General features: G+C 47.9%; 1 protein-coding gene across 5 annotated transcripts in view; it reads left to right on the top strand.

Moving 5' to 3' along the window:
* Nucleotides 1–18357, top strand: part of igf1ra (insulin-like growth factor 1a receptor) — a 311540-nt gene extending 293183 nt beyond the window's left edge. For 4 of the 5 annotated variants that reach the window (XM_072282801.1, XM_072282802.1, XM_072282804.1 and 1 more), the window contains one exon: nt 7026–18357. In XM_072282801.1, the coding sequence (XP_072138902.1) occupies nt 7026–7389 (364 nt within the window). In that variant the 3' untranslated portion in view covers nt 7390–18357. The remainder of the gene's footprint in view (nt 1–7025) is intronic. The other variant, XR_011889661.1, reaches the window with a different exon arrangement.
* Nucleotides 18358–19001: the final 644 nt, after the last annotated feature.

The following is a 19001-nucleotide window of genomic DNA, read 5'->3' as shown; positions in this document are numbered from 1 at the left end:
GACCCGAAGTCAAGGACCTACATTCAGTGGCTATTTTGTTAGGTACGTCCTAATAATACACTGAGTGTATTATGTTGGTGGCTTTCTGCTGCTGCATCCCATTCACTTCAAGGTTTGACATGTTGTTAATTCAGAGATGCCCTTCTGCACACCGCTGTTGTAACGTGTGGTTATTTGAGTTACTGTCAGCTTGAACCAGTCTGGCCATTCTCTCTCAGCTTTCTCATTAACAAGGTATTTCTGCCCACAGAACTACTGCTCATCGGATGTTTTTTTTTTGTTTTTCCATCCCACTCTCTGTAAACCCTATAGCAGGAGTTTCCAATCTGGGGTCCGCAGACCCCTCAGTTAGTGGTAGGGATCCATGGCATAAAAAAGATTGGGTACCCCCTGTTGTGTGTGAAAATCCCAGGTCAGCCATTTCTGAGAGCCATCTCTCTATTCCAAAGGCTGATTTTTACTTGTGCGTCAACACGACGCCGTTATCTACGCAAGTGGCCTACGCGCGTTGTGAGCGTTTATACTTGTGCGTTGGTGTGTCTGCGTTGCTCTGCAACTCGGGCACATCGCGCATGCGCACACACCTGCCCGCACAAGGCTTCATGGTCATTGTAGTCTTTCTCGGGGTAAACAAGTTTAAAGTGAGTAACTTTTTTCGTAAAAACGAAATGTGTCCTCCACAATTTGGGAGGTCTGTAAAGTTTTATTGAAAGCATTGCAACCAGAGTTCCTTCCCTGCCCTTCAGTCGCCCAATGGGAAACTATTGCAGCGTAGGAGGAAATGCGATGCTACCAAGCGGACCAATCACAGTTGTTGCGGTCTGCATCACCGCGACACGTAGTTACATTTTGGGAGAGGTGCGCATCAGGCTACAGCGTAGGGATCCGCGTAAGCTCTGTGTACGGTTGGTGGCGACACTGTACTTACGGTGTCGAGTTGACGCAGAAGTATAAATCAGCCTCAAGGCTGTGCCCTCTGGTCTTAAGCATCCTTTCCAAGTTTGCTCTATCTAGGTCTTCCAGTATTCATTAGGTTTCAACCAGACTCCTCCCCTCCCCATTCTTCTAAACTCCAAGTGAATTTTGGCATCTGAGTAATGGGCCAGAGCTAACAAAACACTCATATGTTAACCCTTTTATTCCCAGGATCATTCTGTAAACCTCAGCTGGACCCTCTCCATTGTCAGCACATCCTTTCTTTGATAAGGGTCCCAAAACTGCTCACAATACTCCAAATGAAGTCTGACCAATGCGTTTAAAGCCTCAGCAGTACATCCTCGTTTTTATAGTCTAATCTTCTCAAAATAAATGCTAACATTACATTTGCTTTCCTTACTACCAACTCAACCTGCAAGTTAACGTGTAGGGAATCCTGCAGTGGACTCCCATGTTGCTTTGAACCTCCGATTTCGAGCTGCGTTGAGTTTATTGTCCTGTGCGCGAGTACAGGTACAATGAAGAACGTGGTACGGCTGCATCACAGGCACATCAGAATCAGGTTTATTATCACTGGCATGTGTCGTGAAATTTGTTCATACAATACTGTGCCAAAGTTTTAGGCACATGTATATAGCCAAGGTGACTAGGACTTCTTCAGAGTACTGCAGTAATACTTTATACTTTATTGTTGCCAAACAGTTGGTACTAGAACGCACAATCATCACAACAATACTTGATTCTGCGCTTCACACTCCCTGGATTACAAATATTAAATATTAAAAATATTAAAGATAGTTAAAATTAGTAAATATTAAACATTTAAATTATAGATCATAAATAGAAAATAGAAAAATGGAAAGTAAGGTAGTGCAAAAAAATCCTGAGAGGCAGGTCCGGATATTTGGAGGGTACGGCCCAGATCCGGGTTAGGATCTGTTCAGCAGTCTTATCACAGTTGGAAAGAAGCTGTTCCCAAATCTGGCCGTACGAGTCTTCAAGCTCCTGAGCCTTCTCCTGGAGGGAAGAGGGATGAAAAGTATGTTGACTGGGTGGGTCGTGTCCTTGATTATCCTGGCAGCACTGCTCCGACAGCGTGCGGTGTAAAGTTAGTCCACGGACGGAAGATTGATTTGTGTGATGAGCTGCGCTGTGTTCACGATCTTCTGCAGCTTCTTTCAGTCTTGGACAGGACAACTTCCATACCAGGTTGTGATGCACCCTAGAAGAATGCTTTCTACGGTGCATCTATAAAAATTAGTGAGGGTTTTAGGGGACAGGCCGAATTTCTTTAGTTTTCTCAGGAAGTAAAGGCGCTGGTGGACCTTCTTGGCAGTGAACTCTGCTTGGTTGGACCAAATCAGGTCATTTGTGATATTGACCCCGAGGAACTTAAAGCTTTTGACCTGTTCCACTTGCGCACCACCGATGTAAATTGGGTCATGTGGTCCGCTACTCCTTCTGAAGTCAACAACCAATTCCTTTGTCTTGCTGATGTTGAGGGAGAGGTTATTGTCTTACGTATTATTATGTACAGTGCGGTATATTTTATGTATTGCACTGTACTGCTGTCACAAAAAGTGAGTGATGATAAACCTGATCAATTCTGATATGGGTCTCTATTGTGGACTTGAGCGGCAAGGGGTCAGGAAGAGGAATATCATGTTTGGGAAGAGGGGAAGGGAGATGGGCGGAAGTGGGAAGCACCAGAGAGACATTCTGGAATGATCCATAAACCAGTTGTTTGGAGTCAAATGATACTGCCTGGTATCTCAGGGCTGAGTGTGTCTACCCCTGCACCCCCCCACAACTCCCGGCACTCCTTCTCGACCACCTGTCCCACACCCTGTCTTCAGCACTTTACCCTCACCATTCCCAACATCCTCTGCTCCTGCCGGATTTACGACTTGCTCTCCGTTCCACGTTGACAAATACTGTGCTATGCAAGAGTGTTCGTCGCCGTAGTTATACACAGCACAGATAGAAAAGTGCACAGATGTGCAGACGACACACAGGATGTAAACTGTATATAAAGTATAGCACAATTATGTAGATCAGACAGTGAGGGATAAAGAGACACTGTGCCAAGCACGATGTTGGTTCATGGAGGCATACGAGGTGGTCTGTAGGGTTCAGCTGCTGAGATAGGTTAGTGCTAGCAGCTTGCTAGTGGGAGACGTCTCCAGTCGGTACCCTCCTCTCATCCCCAAGCTTTCTGACCATCCTGTCGAGCCTGCCTTCCCATCCCGCACTTGAGATGTGCTGAACACGAGACAAGCAACAGATTGTTCACGGTGAAAGCAGTTATGCTGCCTGCACCCTGCCCGCACTCCCCTCTCCTACCACTGGCAAACTGCCACAGGCATGTACAGCTCACAGGCCTGTGGGATGGCATCTGCCTGACCAAGATCAGCACGATCAAACTCACCGCTGTTCCTCAGAGCAAGGTCAGGGTGTGGCTTTTCTATTGAGTAATATCGACCCACTGCTGGTTGAAATTAGATCTACTTCCTCTGCGTTATAAATAAATAATTCATAATCCCTCACCTGCCTCACTCTCCCCTGCAGGCATCGTGTGATACCCCTGGGGGGGTAGTGTTGATCTCCGTGTATGGTCTGGGCTCCAACCTCCCACACCAGTGTCACCGCGGATAAAGTGACAGGACAGGATGCAGACGTCGCATGCTGGCAGTGTGCCTGCTGTCACTGGTCCCAGCAACTTGTGTGTGTGTGTGTCCCATCCCCGTGTGTGGTGTGTGTGTGTGTGTCCCATCCGTGTGTGTGTGCGTGTGTACCATCCCCGTGTGTATGTGTGTGTCCCATCCCCGTGCGTGTGTGTGTGTGTGTGTCCCATCCCATGTGTGTGTGTGTGTGTGTGTGTGTGTGTGTGTCCCATCCGTGTGTGTGTGTGCGCGTGTGCGCGATCCCCGTGTGTATGTGTGTGTCCCATCCCGTGTGTGTGTCCCATCCCGTGTGTGTGTGCGTGTCCCATCCCCGTGTGTGTGTGTGTGTGCGCGCGTGTCCCATCCCGTGTGTGTGTGTGTCCCATCCCGTGTCTGTGTGTGTGCGTGTGTCCCATCCCCGTGTGTGTGCGTGTCCCATCCCCGTCTGTGTGTGTGTGTGTCCCAAACCGTGTGTGTGTGTGTGTCCCATCCCCGTGTGTGTGTGTGTGTGTGTGTGTGTGTGTCCCATCCCCGTGTGTGCGTGTGTGTGTGTATGTGTGTGTGTGTCTCATCCCGTGTGTGTGTGCGCGTGTGTCCCATCCCCGTGCATGTGTGTGTGTGCGCGCGTGTCCCATCCCCGTGTGTGTGTGTGTGTGTGTGTGTGCACGTGTCCCATCCCGTGTGTGTGTGTGTGCGCGTGTCCCATCCCGTGTGTGTGTGTGTGTGTGTGTGTGTGTGTGTCCCATCCCCGTGTGTGTTCCATCCCCGTGTGTGTGTGTGTTCCATCCTGTGTGTGTGTGTGTGTGTGTATGTGTGTGTCCCATCCCGTGTGTGTGTGTGTCCCATCCCCGTGTGCATGTGTGTGTCCCAGCCCAGCGCAGGTGCGGGGACATATCCACTGACAGCAACAGCTGCCTTCATGCTCACTTTCTGATGGCTGCCGGGAATGAGAGCCAGTGATGAGTGGAACTGTCACTTTCCCCACCTCCATCTCCCCCTCTCCGTTCTGCCTACCTCTCCCCATTATCTCCACTCCCCATCTCCTCCCCTCCCCACTGTCTCCACTCTCCATTTCCCCCCCATTATCTCCACTCCCCATCTCCTCCCCTCCCCATTATCTCCCCTCCCTATCTCCTCCCCTCCCCACTGTCTCCACTCTCCATCTCCTCCTCTCCCTTCTGCCTACCCCTCTGCTCTGTCTCCATCTCTCCTCCATCTCACCCCTCACCCTTCCATCTCCCTCTCACACCTCCCGTCTTCCCCTTTCCGTCTAGCCCCTCACCCCCTCGCCCTTCTGGCTTCCCCTAGCCCCTCTGTCTTTTCACTCACCCTCCGTCTCTCCCTCTCTTCCCCACTTCCTTGCTCAATCTTTCTCCTCCTGCCTCCATTTTGCCTCTCACCCCACCTCTACCTCCCTCAATAACACTTCCATCTTTGCCCTCCCATCTCCATCTCCCCCTTCCCCTCCTCCCCATCCATCCCTGTGCTTAACACCCATAAGACCATAAGACATAGGAGCAGAATTAGGCCATTCAGCCCATTGAGTCCACTCCGCCATTTTGTCATGGCTAATCCATACTCCTCTCAACTACATTCTCCTGCCTTCTCCCTATAACCTTTCACACACTACTAGTCAAGAACCTATCAACCTCCATCTTAAGTACACACGATGACTTGGCCACCACAGCCGCTTGTTGCAACGAATTCCACAGATTCGCCACTCTCTGGCTAAAGAAATTCCTCCTCATCTCCATTTTAAATGGTCATCCCTTTATTCTGAGGATGTGCCCTCTGATCCTAGATTCTCCCACCATAGGAAACTTCCAGTCCAAGTTCACTCTATTGAGGCTTTTCAATATTCGATAGGCTTCAATAAGATCCTCCCTCGTTCTTCTAAACTCCAGCAAGTACAGGCCCAGAGCCATCAAGTGTTCCTCATATGATAACCCTTTAACTCTTGGAATCATTGTCATAGACCTCCTCCTCTCCAATGTCAGCACATCCTTTCTTAGATAAGTGGTCTAAAACTGCTCATAATACTCCAAGTGAGACCTCACCAATGCCTTTTATAGTCTCAATATTACATCCTTGCTTTTATAATCTAGTCTTCTCGAAATGACTGCTAACATTGCATTTACCTTCCTTAACATTAACTCAACCTGCAAATTAACCTTTAGTTAGTCTGCGTGAGGACTTCCAAGTCCCTTTGCACCTTGGATTTTTGAATCTTCTCACCGTTTAGAAAATAGTCTATATTTTTATTCTTTCTACCAAAGTACATGATCATACCCTTCCTGACACTGTATTCTATTTGCCATTTCTTTATCCATTCTCCTAATCTAAGTCCTTCTGTAGCCTCTCTACTTCCTCAGCTCTTCTTGCCCCTCCACTTATCTTTGTATTGTCCACAAACTTGGCCACAAAGCCATTGATTCCATCATCCAAATCATTGACATGTAACGTAAAGGAATTGGTCCCAACGCTGACCTCTGATGGAACACCACTAGTCACTGGCAGCCAACCAGAAAAGGCTCCCTTTATTCCCACTCTTTGTCTTCTGCCAATCAGCCAATGCTCTGTCCATATCAGTATCTGTCCTATCATACCGTGGGCTCTTATTTTGTTAAGCAGTGTCATTCATTACTTGTCAAAAGCCTTCTGAAAATGTAAGTACACAACATCCACCAATTCTCCTTTTCCATCTTGATTGTTAATTCCTCAAAGGATTCCAACAGATTTGTCAGGCAAGATTTTCCCTTGAGGAAACCAGGCTGACTACAGCCTACTTTTTCATTTCCCTCCAAGTACCCCAAAACCACATGCTTAAAAATCAACTCCGGCATCTTCCCAAACACAGGGGTCTATAATTTCCTTTTTTCTGCCCCTATGCCTTTTTGAAGAGGTGAGTTACATTAGCAATTTTCCAGTCTTTTGGAACCATGCCGGAATCTATTGATTATTAAAAGATCATTACAAATGCCTTCACAATCTCTTCAGCTACCTCTTTCAGAACCCTGGGGTGTACACCATCTGGTCCAGGTGACTTATCTACCTCCAGACCTCGCACCTTCTCCTTATTAATAGTAATTACATTCACTTCTGCCCCCCTGACACTCTTGAATTTCCGGCATACTGCTGGTACATTCCATAGTGAAGACTGATGCAAATGCGTCTTTAGTTTGTCCACCCTTTCCTGGTCTCCATCTCACCCTCTCCCCCTCCCTCTGTCTCGTCCTTTCACCCCCTCCATCTCCTTTCTTCCCTCCGCCCTTCATGCTTTCCTCTTCCTCACATCCCACTCCCACCCAGTGACAGTCAGCCTTTGAAGGCCAGGACTGGGACCCTCGCACGATTGTGGTTCCCAGTGAGTGGGTGCTGGTATCCACAACCTCACCCCCTAACTGTCCGCTCTCTGCCCCACTCCAGGTTCGAGCTGATGCGCTTGTGTTGGCAGTACAACCCCAAGATGCGGCCCTCCTTTATGGAGATTATCGAGAGCATTAAGGACGACCTGGAGCCGTCCTTCCAAGAGGTTGCCTACTTCTACAGCGAGGAGTGCAAGAACCGTGACTTGGAGGAGTTTGAGATCGAGACAGAGAACATGGAGAGCGTTCCTCTTGACCCCTCCTCCACTCTGCAGCACACGGACAAACACTCCGGCCACAAGGTGGAGAATGGGCCCGGCATTGTCCTGCGGGCCAGCTTCGACGAGCGGCAGCCATACACCCACATGAACGGGGGCAGGAAGAACGAGAAGGTGTTGCCTTTGCCCCAGTCAACAACCTGCTGATCCCCTACATGCAAACGCACACGCATGCACACACACATACACATGAAGATGCACCTGCACATGCACAAATACGCACTTGCATGCACACGTGCATCCACACAGACGTGTACATACATGCACAGGCAGGCCCCCATACAGGAAGTCCCCCACACACACACGCGCGTGCACGTGTGTGCACACATACTCATGCACTAATATGCACATGCATACATAGATGCACTGGCATGCGTAAATGCACCCACACAGACATGTACACACATGCAGACAGGCAGGCAAGCATACCGGAAGATAGACACATGCACGCAGATATATGTGGGCGCACACTCACAGACACACAGACATGTGCATGCATATATACCCACACACAGACACACACACACACACACACACATTACTGTATCTCAGTAGAACTGAAACTGCCATTGCTGCACAGTGGAGAGGACTCGTTTCAGTCACCACAATAATATTTCAAATGCAAGCAGTGTTCCTGGGAAGAAAATAAAGACTTGACAGTGCTCAAGCAGGTCTCGACAGCAGGCTGCACGAACTCATAGCATGAGGTACTCATTTCCCAGGACTCCCACCGCATAGTAAACATATCTGAAATCCAGCAGAGGAGCAGCTCTTAGTGGGAATGCTGCCTGGGCTCTTCACTCCGATCCTTGGCACCACACCTTTCCACATCCGGATGGACACGGGCCGTGTCTGCATCCCTGTTAATGAACCAACTCTGGAGATGATTGTGGCTGGAGAGGCTACAGCACAGACTTGTCTCGTGGGCCCTGCCATCTCCTGCATTCAGTCATCTCTCGTTGCTGACAGAAGTTGCCAAAATTTAAAGAAAAAGGAATAGTTTTTATTATGACAATTGTGTTTCGACACTTACAAAGAACGGGGTTAGGAAAGTGTTTCACAGAAAAGACAGACGCACTGAATTCGAGTGTGTGCACACGCGTACGTGCTGATAGATTCTCACATACATACACTCACACACACACACACACACACTCACACTCGCACATCGTCTCACTGATCAACCTGCCGTATCAATCTACACTGGGATTAATTTAACGCTGAAACAAAAGCCTGGACGCCAGCAATGGCTGAACAGCCTTGGAGGTGTTAAAAGGTCACGGGTGCAGTGAGGCAGGGCCCAGTCCACGAGGCAAGTGGTAAGACGAGGACGGAGAAGGGCGCGGCTTCTCACAAGAGCGGCCAAGGTTAAAGAAACCAGTGACAGCAAAGGACAAAAAAGAGGAGCAGTTAAGTGCTAAGTATTCTCTGATGTGCTCAGTAGAATTATAGTGATTGGGTCTTGCAGTTCTATGTTTGACCATAAACCTTTGGATACTCATTGTGTCACTTTTATAACTTTTATGGTTTATTATCGATCTGTCTTTAAAGAAAAGCTGCTATAATTTTTTTCCTTAACTCTGGAGATGAAATCAACTTTACCTTTCGTTCCTCTTACCCGGCCTCCCTTTCCATTTAGTTTTTCTTCAACCAACCCTTCAGCGCCTTGTACAGTGCTTCAAATTGACTTTTATTTCTTCTTGGTATTGGTTCCAACCGCGTGGCTGCCTCGAGCTGCCGCCTTTGTGTTTTTTTTGAGAGAGGAATGAATACAAATGGGAAGATATTTCCTTGCGTTGTCGCCTATCACCTTAGCTCAGCGCATGACTACAAACTGTTCTCTTCCCAGCACAGCCTAGCAGAAATGTTCCTTGTAAATCAGTACAGGGCGTGATAAAAACTATACTCAGGTCAAACAGTTTAATACTAGTACGTGTCTTTCTCAGTGTCTCCATGTTAATTTTTGTTCATAAGTAGAAAATTGTTTTGCTCTTCACCAAAACAACCCAGAACTTTTTTTAAAAAGAAAAGCAAACTGGGTTAGATATCCTGAAAGCTCTTTAAATATGATGTTTTTTTTTAATTTCAGCTGCATATCTTTAACTCTTTCCTGTCCAGGGTTTTATCTATGATTTTCTAATTATTACCAGCAAGGGGTTTGAGCAGACCAGAGACCATGGCAGTTGTGTTGTCTGTTAACTGACTCCACACTCTGATGATGGCCTGACGTTTTGCAGAGTTGTCCTTTGTCTTTCGGAGTTGTACAATTTCATAGTGATTGCTTTCATCTCTTGGTGGCCATCATTAACAGTGGCTTTCAGTAAAGGGTATCAATTCACCAAATTCAGTAACTCGCTGGTAATAACCAGTCCGTTACTTGACATCCAGGTGACATCACCAAATCTTAACTATCACGAGGCAGCAAACTCCAACCATCGGGGAAGGTAAGGGTTCAAGTATGAAGAAACAATCATAGTTTGGCCAGCGGTTAATCTTCTTTGACTGGATTGTAAAGGGGAAGCGCCCCGATATTTTGATATCTGATCTTTCCAGACGTGGCTTCCCACCGCAAGGTCCCACCACAAGGCTTTGGGCGTTGAGACAACGCAACTAATAGGTGTGGGTCGGTGGGAGGAAACAATGTGGCATCTCCTACTTTATATCCCATTGTGACTTGCCCCACAGTGTCCCCTCTCTCAGCAGGATGTGGAGAGGCACTCGCTTTGTACCCCCGCCAAGTGTGAAAGGTGCTGACTCGGGGCTTCTGGAGACAGCACCTGTTTGTGCGGCTGGTTAGCGCCCTGTTTTGCCCTAGTGCTGGCAGAAACAATTCCAAGGAGCCTTTCATTGAAAGGATATTCTCCACCTGGACTGGAAGGCAGTTAACTTAAATACAGGAGCAAAGAAATATATACAAATAAATAACGACTGAAATTTGTGACCAGATGTAACTTTAAAGTTTATAGTGAGTTTTTTTTTTTGCTTTATTCCTTTGCTAGATTAGTTCTTGCTTCCTGTTTGCTGCTGTCCCAATGCATTATTTTCACAATTCTGTTAATTAAAAGGTAATCTATGTAGGATTTTTTTTTTAATTTATTTTGTAATATCAGTTAAAATCACTGTAAAATGACCTGAATTCAAATCATTACTGATTGAAGAGTTGTATTTTAAATGTTACCTGACAGGGGGACAGTTTTTTTTGTTGATGTTTTTAAATGTTTATCTACCTCTTATTTTTTATATATATTATATTATATATAAAATACATCTCGCATTCAGCAATCTGAGAGACAGTACAGTATCCGGAAAACCTCAGTAATTCACAAACCACATCATACTACAGACGTCTTTGGAGAAGGGCTGGTTGCTGGCTTTTACAGAGGTCACCCGCTCGGTGAGGAAGGTGAACACATGCCAAATTAATCCGTACAAATTTGAGGATGGCCAGACCCATCACATCTTCCATGGATGTGTTGCCGTGTCGACCAGTGCAGGTATCCGTGGCAACTCCTCCACCACGTCATATTTTCATACTGGTTTTTCTTCCCGTGTGAGGGAGTGTCAATCCTCTGGACATCTTTTTTTTGTTCAGCTTGCACCCTTCGGTGTCCCCACCCTCTCTCAGGCAGCAGCTAGGTGCCCCCGCCTCTCCAGAATGGCCATGCCCATTCTATTCTCATGTCCGACAGTACTGCGGAGGCAGGCTACCTGCCTCAGGTGGGTGAGTCGGCCTCGTTTCTCTGTGGAGGATTAGACAGGCTGACCTCCCCATCATGGCATCAGAAATGTTATTGATCTACTGTCGAACACCCTCGCTGGGCAAATTCAGTGGAGGTTAAAACCGGGCAGGGTGGCTGAGTTGGGTTTTATAATGGAGTCATGGCTGGCATTTTGTGTGGCAGGAGTACGCGATGAGCTGGCAGTTAGTCTGAAGCTGGCTGATGTGAGGCAGAGGTTGTGTGGCCAAGCAGCAAAGGCCAAGATGCCCCAGGGTTTGGGAAATGTGCTAGTTACTCCTCCCCCCCCAGGCAGTGGTGTCTCTCCCACCTGACACCACTAAACATCCCCAGCACCTAGTGAAACTGCCTCACCCCCTACAGAAAGTTCAAAGCCATTGGCTGGGTTCAGCACAGAGCGAGGCAGAAGCCATCGGCTTAACTGGCCAAGCCTTTCACATTGCCACACACCACCAATGGAAGGACCCTAAATGGTTCCCTCACCCACCCCACCTGATCACCTGATTCCCCCACCCACTCCATCTGATCCCCCCACCCACTCCATCTGATCCCCTCACCCACTCCATCTGATTTCCCTCACCCACCCCACCTGATCACCTGATTCCCCCACCCACTCCATCTGATCCCCTCACCCACCCCACCTGATCACCTCACCCACCCCACCTGATCACCTCACCCACCCCACCTGATCACCTGATTCCCCCACCCACTCCATCTGATCCCCTCACCCACCCCACCTGATTTCCCTCACCCACCCCACCTGATTTCCCTCACCCACCCCACCTGATCACCTCACCCACCCCACCTGATTCCATCACCCACCCCACCTGATTTCCCTCACCCACCCCACCTGATCACCTCACCCACTCCATCTGATTTCCCTCACCCACCCCACCTAATTCCCTCACCCACCCCACCTGATCCCCCCACTCACCCCACCTGATTCCCTCACCCATTCCATCTGATTTCCCTCACCCACCCCACCCACCCCACCTGATTCCCTCACCCCACCCAGTCTGATCTCCGCAGTTACTGAGGGTATCTTTTCCAAGTGTTACTGTTCTGAGGGTTTGGGGGAGCCTTTAGCCTTTAGCCTTTGGGCAGGGGCTGGGCCTGCTCGACTGGTGGCCCACAGGCGTACCAGAGGATGGAAGACCCCCCAATTCTGGGTTGGGCTGGCTGTTGTAAACTCCTTGATATTTGGTCAGTTCCCCTCGAGCCTCCCACCAGCCAGAACAACTGGTGTTCAGCTGCCTGCATTTGTGAGTCAAGAGGGGAGTGTCTCAAATTAAAGCACATCACCTCTTCCCTCGCACCGGACACAGCGGAGAGCCACAACTTCCAAGCATGGGAGTCAGGAATACTCCAGCCAGATGCTTGGCCGTAGCTAGGAACTTCAGCACAAAGGGGGCAATCCAGCGGGGAGTGGGAGATGGACGGACACCACCTCGGCTGCTGAGTTTGGAATAGTGGGGGTGGGGTGAGGGTATCTTTCACGGGGCTTGGGTCACGTTGCCCATATTCAGGAGGAAGCATCAATCCAGGGCCAAAGGTGTCGTGGGTATCCAAGAAGACCATCGGATTCTCTGTGTAAAAGCTGCAGAGTGAGAGAACCCATTGGGGTGATTCGGACAAGTATCCAAGGCAGAGTGTTAAACTTTGCCTTTAGAGCTACACCTAGTTGCCAGGTATGCAGTACTGGGAAGGGAGGGAGGGGTGAAACAGAACTCAAATACTACAATAACAAGTACGGGAGCAATAATGTACAGTAGGGCAACCGTGAGAGGAGGCGCAGAGGCTGGTGTCCAGAGCAATCCTTGTTAAGGGCTTTTGTAGTTCTGTCCCCTTCCCTGGAGCTAGAACTGTTTCCCTGATAGGTCACGTGGCTTAAACAGCAGAAGTAATTCCAGTACTTCCAAAGTATTGCATTTGACATGGCCCTCTGTGGACATGCCTTGCCCAATTAATGTTCCTTCCTTCAGTTACCAGGGCTGCCTGAGTAGTTTGGTTGTTCCCTAAAGGCTGAGCTACAAGTACATTCAGTGCTGTCACGACTTGGCTTGGTTCTCACAGCGTGTGTGAATGGGGCAGGGCCAGAGTGTGTGAGTGTGTTGGCAACCCCTTTCGCCAGCTCCCTGCTTCCCTCGCCTGCACTCCTCTCTGAACAGGGGAAGGGCAAGCAGTTCCCCCAAATATTTGTCCTCTTGAAAGCCCATCTGAGAGAGGATTGCCCCTCCCCAGGGCAAGGGAGGTGAATGCCCCTCCGTTTTGTGTTTCATTAGGGTCGTAGAGCTCTTGGCTTTTGGGGTTCAATGTCAAACTGGGAAGGGAAAGATTAAGTCCCCTCACACCGCCGGGGCGGTTTGTTACTGGTGACCTCCTGAACTAGCAACCTCCCCTTCACATTCGCACATGTTGATCACCACAACCACAAACCCTCAGATTACAGCTGGTAACGAATGTCTGATTTACAAATATCGTCAATAGTTGAAATCTTTATTAGAGAGAGATTTTTTAAAAAAAATCACTAACAACACTGTGGCCATCTTAGCAATTCTGTAGAGCACTTCATTTTGACACGAACTTGTGTGAGTTAGAAAATGGGTATGTGTCTTTGTTGGTATGGTCCAGGTTGTTTAAAGGGACTGAATTCTATCTTATTGGCTACTCAAGTTGTCCAATATTCGTATTTAGGGATTAGCAAACTCTGATTGAAGTAAGGTTAACTTGTGCAATCCAGAATTAGATTGGACTTCTATATTTCTAACAGGGACCCCTGTCTGGAATGAAGTGTTACCTCAGACTGTGCCCTTCATTTGTCTGGTCCATTCCAGTTGGTCAGACAATCCTTCCTCCTTGCATCAGCTCTCAACCACCTCCCCCACCATCCTCGGCTGGTGGTTTCAGTGCCCCAGAACACCCGTAGCTAGGCTGAGAATTAAGAGTATCCTTGGTAACGTTCCCAAGGAAATTGTGTGCTGGCTGGTAGACTGCTTGGACGTCCCAATTTTTGTAAGATGACACTCCCAAGTTGAGAGAGCAAATGTCCATCTGGCACTAACTGAATTTGAAGCACATGCAATAAGGACACTCTAAGCGATGGAAGTAATGGGGAGCAGGGTCAGTATCTGAGCGTGAATGGGCAGGCATCTGGCTCCCAGATTCCTTCACTTCCGCCTGCAATTGGAGGGTCTTTCCCTGCTCTTTAGTGCTGTATGTTGGGGTGATTTGGGAAATGTTTCCATCCAATCTCCAGCCTTCAGATCATGCCCCCTCAGATTAGACCCTTATACTGAGGGTTAAATGATCCCCACGCAGCCCCTTGACGCTTAACGCATTGCGTCGGAACAAGAATGTGATGTCCACACAGTTGGGAATGGCCAACAACGTTCTCAAGCAATGAGGGGCCCATGGGAAGTTCTGCTACCCAAACTGAGGAGAGAGGACAAAGTCAAACACACCGGGTAGCTCGATATGCACGTCTCCCATTTTGACAGTGCATCACCCTGATCCAAATCCCAGGTGAAGTGGCCACCGTATTAGCTCCCTGAGAAACTGGAAGGCTCACCTGCCACTGAGGTGGATAGAGGATGTTCCTGGGAGGTGGGCCCTGCCACGGAGAGATCAGAGTGTAGTGGGTAAGGGGAGGAGGGCAGGACTCTGGGGATGTGTGGCAGAGAGCAGAAGGCATAGGACTCCCTGGCACACAAGCTCAACGTCTCCAAAAAATACGTAGAAGGTCGGGGATATTTTACCCCCCCCCCCCATCTGAGTTGGAAACCAGACCAAATGTGCAAACGCTGACCAACAATGCATTTGCACTCTGTAATGAGGGAGCACAGGGTTCCCGTCTGCACTTTGACCTGGCATGGCTGACAGGAAATGTACCTCCCTCAGACTGGGTAGACCGACCCACCCACCCCACCCCACACACAATGCGAGACCACTGCACAGGTTACAACCTCAACAGTTCGTCCAGCCACTCTTCGTGGTTTCTGAGAACACCTACATAAAGTAGCTGAGGTTGGAGAAAATCATGGATGGTAACATGGAGAGTTTTTGTTCATTTTTGTCATGAAGATATCTTAAAATCAGATAGCCCAATCAAAAGAGATACCTCAAGGTAAGTCCAGCATGGTTGAGAAAACCAATACATTAAGGCCAAAAATGTTACTAATAGTGTCCTATAGTTTATTGTGTTTAAGAAGAATGTAGCCACGATGGTGGATCTGATGGTTATTGTGGTGCAAGAATGACCTGCTCCAGGGGCTGTGGTTACGGCACTTGTTCAAGGCTGTTGTTGGTCCCTGAAGCAACATCAGCGATTCTGTCCTTGCCTCCTGCCTTCCTTGGTCCTGGACTGATCACTCTCAGTCTAAGCGAAGAGGCCATCTGCACTGCAGATGATAATGCAAGCACCTCCCCTGACTGGCTGGCTTCTGGAATTGCTTCAAGTCCCCATCATTCTGAAGTAGTCCACACGCAGACAATTCTGTGGTGTGAACCCTTGCAGCCTGGCAAGGGTGTCTGACAGCGGTCTGCTTGCCAACACATGATCTCAATACCCCATAGAGTAGGACTCTAGTGCCTTGTACCTGGGACTACTGGACAGCCTAGTTTTCAACATTAAGCTGTAGCAATGAGAATAGATCGGATGACTTCGGCCTGTCCCAGTAATGGACAAAATGGGTCTGCTTTTTTCATTCATTTTAGCCAATTGGGGACCTGTTGCGGTGTTAGGTGAAACAACATTCTCTGATCTGCTAAAACATGGAGCAAAGCAGGCCCTCCTGACTTCATTACTGTGCCTTTGGCATTGTGAATGGCTGGGAATGCGAGACCACAGTGCCAGGCATCTGACTGGCCTGCCTGGACCCTTCACCTCATTCAGCTGGTGAGAGGGACCACTTGTCTGTTTGCTCCCCTGGGTTAAAATAGGGGAGGCCAGGGAGACCAAGTCAGTGGTGACACACGTTGGTGCTGTCCCATTGTTGTGAGTGTAGACAGTCGATGGAACCGAGGATCCTGGAGCTTCCCCATCTCAGGATCTTCAGGAGTGACTTGGGAGGAGTTCATGCAGAAATTACAGTTTTGTGGGGGTCATCCGTATGCTTCTAATAATTAAGCTTGTGATGACCCACATTGAATAATCAAGTGTTAGGTCCTGAGTGGATCCTTCAGGCTTCTCCTTTCTTTTGTCTGCAGCTTCAGACGTAGAGGCACGGATTCCCAACTAATCCACATCCCAACTCCTGGCGAGTTGCCCAAAACCTCAAGGCTAGCCAGTCACAGAGCGGTGCATGCGACAGTTGTCCAGTTGCTAAGGAACCCGGTTACCTGCGTCGACCTCCTTCCTCCCCCACTCCACGAGTGAGAGCTGGGAGAGTGTGAGGTGACAGGTCTGGGAGGAGGTTGGCTTTTCTGCAGTGGTCACGGGACGATCGCACCATATTGGTTCTTTGTTGCTGTTTCCAAATTGCAAGTGAACTTGTTCCTCAGTGTACAAACTGCAGGCAGTTTCCCTTCCAGAAGATTGTGGAGGAGGGGGAGAGGAAATTCTCGATGGGAACTTGCAGAGTTCTGGCTGTAGCTGTTGACTGGCTGCCATCCATTCCCAATCTTCCGAGAAGAACATAGGAACGTGTGCAGGACCACTTTGGGCTTTGGACGTTCAGTGGATGCTTTGGGGCAATGAGTGTTGAGGTTGTATAGCAGAGAGAGCTCCTTACCAAGAAAAGACAAGAATGGGACCTGGTTTAGTCAAGGTAGTCTCGTGACCTTTGATTGCTAATGTGTTCTGGGGATCTTTTTGTTGCTACACAAATCTGTTCTTGAATTAAGTGAGGAAGGATTCCCCTGTCCCATCCCACCCCACCCCCCACCCCCGGAAGTATCTTCGTGCACCTTTATGGGAATGCAGAGGGAATCATAAATGAAGTGTGTCTGGACCAGGAATGGTTGGCATACAGAAATGGCTAAGAATGAGTTGCTATAAGCTGTTGTCTCTGTTTTAAGTTAAATGTCCTGATAAAAGGCACTTATTTACTGCACAACCAGTTCCAAAAGAACAGTTAAATTCAGTCATCTGGAGGCTATCATTGGGGCGCAGCTGATCTTTCAGATTCTGGCCCATTCTCGAGTCATTGGGAGAGGCAGAGAAATGTCCCTGATCCTGCTCTATATCTACAGTCTGGTGTCCATACCCTCCTCCCTCATAGAGTCATTGTGCAGTTTATTGTGGACACTAATAGATCAGAGATCTACCTCTGGCAGGGGAAAGAGAACACTAGGTGACGTAGTGCAAGATTGGCTGTCCCTTCCCCCACCCACCTTGCTTATTAAATTCATTTTTTTTAAAATAATGAAGCAGTGAAGATGGCCAATTTATTAAATAAAAGACTTACTGCGTGTAAATGATTCATACGATTCCTGTGTTTATATGGAGATTTGATTCATTGGTTTAAGAAAAATTCAAATGTTTTGTATATTCTGTTGTAAGAATTTCCTCCTGTTATTTCGATATATTATGGAATCTTTTCATTCGAGAGGAAAAAAAAACTTGTCTATTTTGACCGGCTAAAGCTAAAGCAATTCTAGGTTCTTCTTACTTGGCTTTTTTTCTAGTAGTTACAGTACAAGATTTAAGTTAAATAAAATCTGTATGCAAAAATAAAATCATTGTGTACATGGTCTCCTGAATCTCCCTAAGTTCTACATCTGTTTAAGCAATGTCCATCATGCACTGGTTTACCTCATGAACCTTGACATACCTGATATGGTAGCATAGTGGTTAGCACAATGCTTTATAGTGCAGGCGACCCTGGGTTCAATTCCCACCACTGCCTATACCGAGTTTGTACGTTCTCCCTGTGACCAGCTGTGTTTTCTGCCACGGTCCAAAGACGTATGGGTACGGTATGCACAGGGAGACAAAGTACCCTACGGTACGTACGGGTTGATAGGTTAATTTGTCATTATAAATTGTCCCATGATTAGGCTAGAATTAAACTGGGGGATTGCTTTATCTCAATAAAAATAAGTAAATAAAATAGAAATATCAAACATCCCAAAAAGAATTCCCATAAAAAGAATCATCTGATTCCCATAAAAAGGATTCACCCCCCCCCCCCACCAATCTTAGCTTGGATCTTGGGGAGGCCATTTGGCCCCTGCTCCATTCAGTGAGATCAAAGCTCATCTGATCTTGACCCCAATTCTATTTTCCTATCTGTTCTCCATGACCCTTGACTTCCTGGTTGTCAGTTTGTATGGAGACACACGAGAGAACAGATGTTTAATATCACCAGCACATGTCGTGAAATTTGTTGTTTTTGCAGTAGCAGCACATTGCAATACATAATAAAATCTCTGAATTACAGTGAGCGTGCCTGTGTGTGTGTGTGTGGAAGAATCATCGAGTTTGTGCCTTCGGGCTGCTGTACCTCCTTCCTGATGGTAGCAGTGAGAAGAGGGCATGTCCTAGGTGATGGGGCCATTAATGATTGGTGCTGCCTTTTTGAGGCATCGCTCCTTGGAGATGTTCTGGGTGCTACAGAGGCTTGTGCCCATGATAGAGCTGACTGAGTTTACAATATTGTGCAGCTTGTTTTGATCCTGTGCAGTAGCGCCCCCCCCACCCACTCCCCGTACCAGATGGTGATGCAGCCAGTTAGAATGCTCTCCCTGACACATAATGTAGACATTTCTGAGTGTCTTTGGTGACATACCAAATCTCCTCAAACTCCAAATGAAATATAGCCACTGTTGTTCCTTCTTTGTAACTGCATCAGTATGTTGGGCCGAGGATAGATCCTCGGAGATGTTGACTCCCAGGAACTTGAAGTTCACCTTTCCACTTCTAATCCCTATATGAGGACTGGTGCGTGTTCTTTCCTCTTGCCCTTTCTGATGTCCTCAATCAGTTATTTGGTTTTACTGACATTAAGTTCAAGCTTGTTGCTGCAACACCACTCAACCAGCTGATATATCTCACTCCTGTGTGCCCACTCATCATCATCTGAA

Source organism: Mobula birostris, chromosome 18 (assembly GCF_030028105.1).
Source record: "Mobula birostris isolate sMobBir1 chromosome 18, sMobBir1.hap1, whole genome shotgun sequence".
NCBI lineage: Eukaryota > Metazoa > Chordata > Chondrichthyes > Myliobatiformes > Myliobatidae > Mobula > Mobula birostris.
This window is presented reverse-complemented; position numbering and strand designations above follow the sequence as displayed.